Here is an 837-nt window from a genome sequence, read left to right as displayed (position 1 = left end):
TCTCTACCTTGAAACAGATCAAAGAGTTCAGTGATGAGAAGAGCAGCTGTAGAATATTTCTCCTCAGTACCAGAGCCGGAGGACTCGGAATCAATCTTACTGCTGCTGATACATGCATCCTCTACGACAGCGACTGGGTAATAAATCAGTCAATTTTCTATGAAGGAATTCTTTCTCTTTCGTGTTATCTCCAACTGTGTTTTGTCTGATCTCCAGAACCCTCAAATGGACTTGCAAGCCATGGACAGATGCCACAGAATTGGGCAGACAAAACCTGTTCATGTTTATAGGCTTGCAACGGCTCAGTCAGTAGAGGTAAAACTCTTTCATTGTTCATATAAAATTATAAATCTATCTTTAACTCCAAACCAGTGAGATTGTTGCCTCATGAGATTGGTTTATGGCATTTGGAACAGACCCGGATTCTGAAACGAGCGTACAGTAAGCTTAAGCTGGAACATGTGGTTATTGGCAAAGGGCAGTTTCATCAAGAACGTGCCAAGTCTTCGACACCACTAGAGGTTTTAGATTCTATATCGAAACCCAATCCTTTTTTATATTATTATACTTAATAAAAGAACGATCTTGTATTAAAATCATGAACCAAATAAATACGCAGGAAGAGGACATACTGGCGTTGCTCAAGGACGAAGAAACCGCTGAAGATAAACTGATACAAACCGATATAAGCGAGGAGGATCTTGACAGGTTGCTTGACCGGAGTGACCTGACGATTACTTTACCGGGAGAGAAACAAGCTGATGAATCTTTTCCAGTGAAGGGTCCGGGTTGGGAAGTGGTTCTGCCTAGTACTGCAGGAGGAATGCTTTCTTCCCT

At 41.8% G+C, this 837-nt stretch overlaps 2 protein-coding genes across 2 annotated transcripts in view; both read left to right on the top strand.

Annotated features, from left to right (window-relative positions):
* The window catches only part of LOC104762893 (U1 small nuclear ribonucleoprotein 70 kDa-like), a 21,274-nt gene that overhangs the window by 8,009 nt on the left and 12,428 nt on the right, over positions 1-837 (top strand). The window lies entirely within an intron of this gene.
* The window catches only part of LOC104762892 (ATP-dependent DNA helicase DDM1-like), a 5,745-nt gene that overhangs the window by 3,910 nt on the left and 998 nt on the right, over positions 1-837 (top strand). The window contains exons 14-15 of the mRNA XM_010486290.1: positions 217-315; positions 417-521. Coding sequence (XP_010484592.1) covers positions 217-315; positions 417-521 — 204 coding nt within the window. The remainder of the gene's footprint in view (positions 1-216; positions 316-416; positions 522-837) is intronic.

The sequence above is a fragment of the Camelina sativa genome, chromosome 18, assembly GCF_000633955.1.
Source record: "Camelina sativa cultivar DH55 chromosome 18, Cs, whole genome shotgun sequence".
NCBI classification, from domain to species: domain Eukaryota; kingdom Viridiplantae; phylum Streptophyta; class Magnoliopsida; order Brassicales; family Brassicaceae; genus Camelina; species Camelina sativa.
The sequence above is the reverse complement of the archived record's forward strand: the minus strand, read 5'-3'. Positions and strand labels throughout refer to the sequence as shown.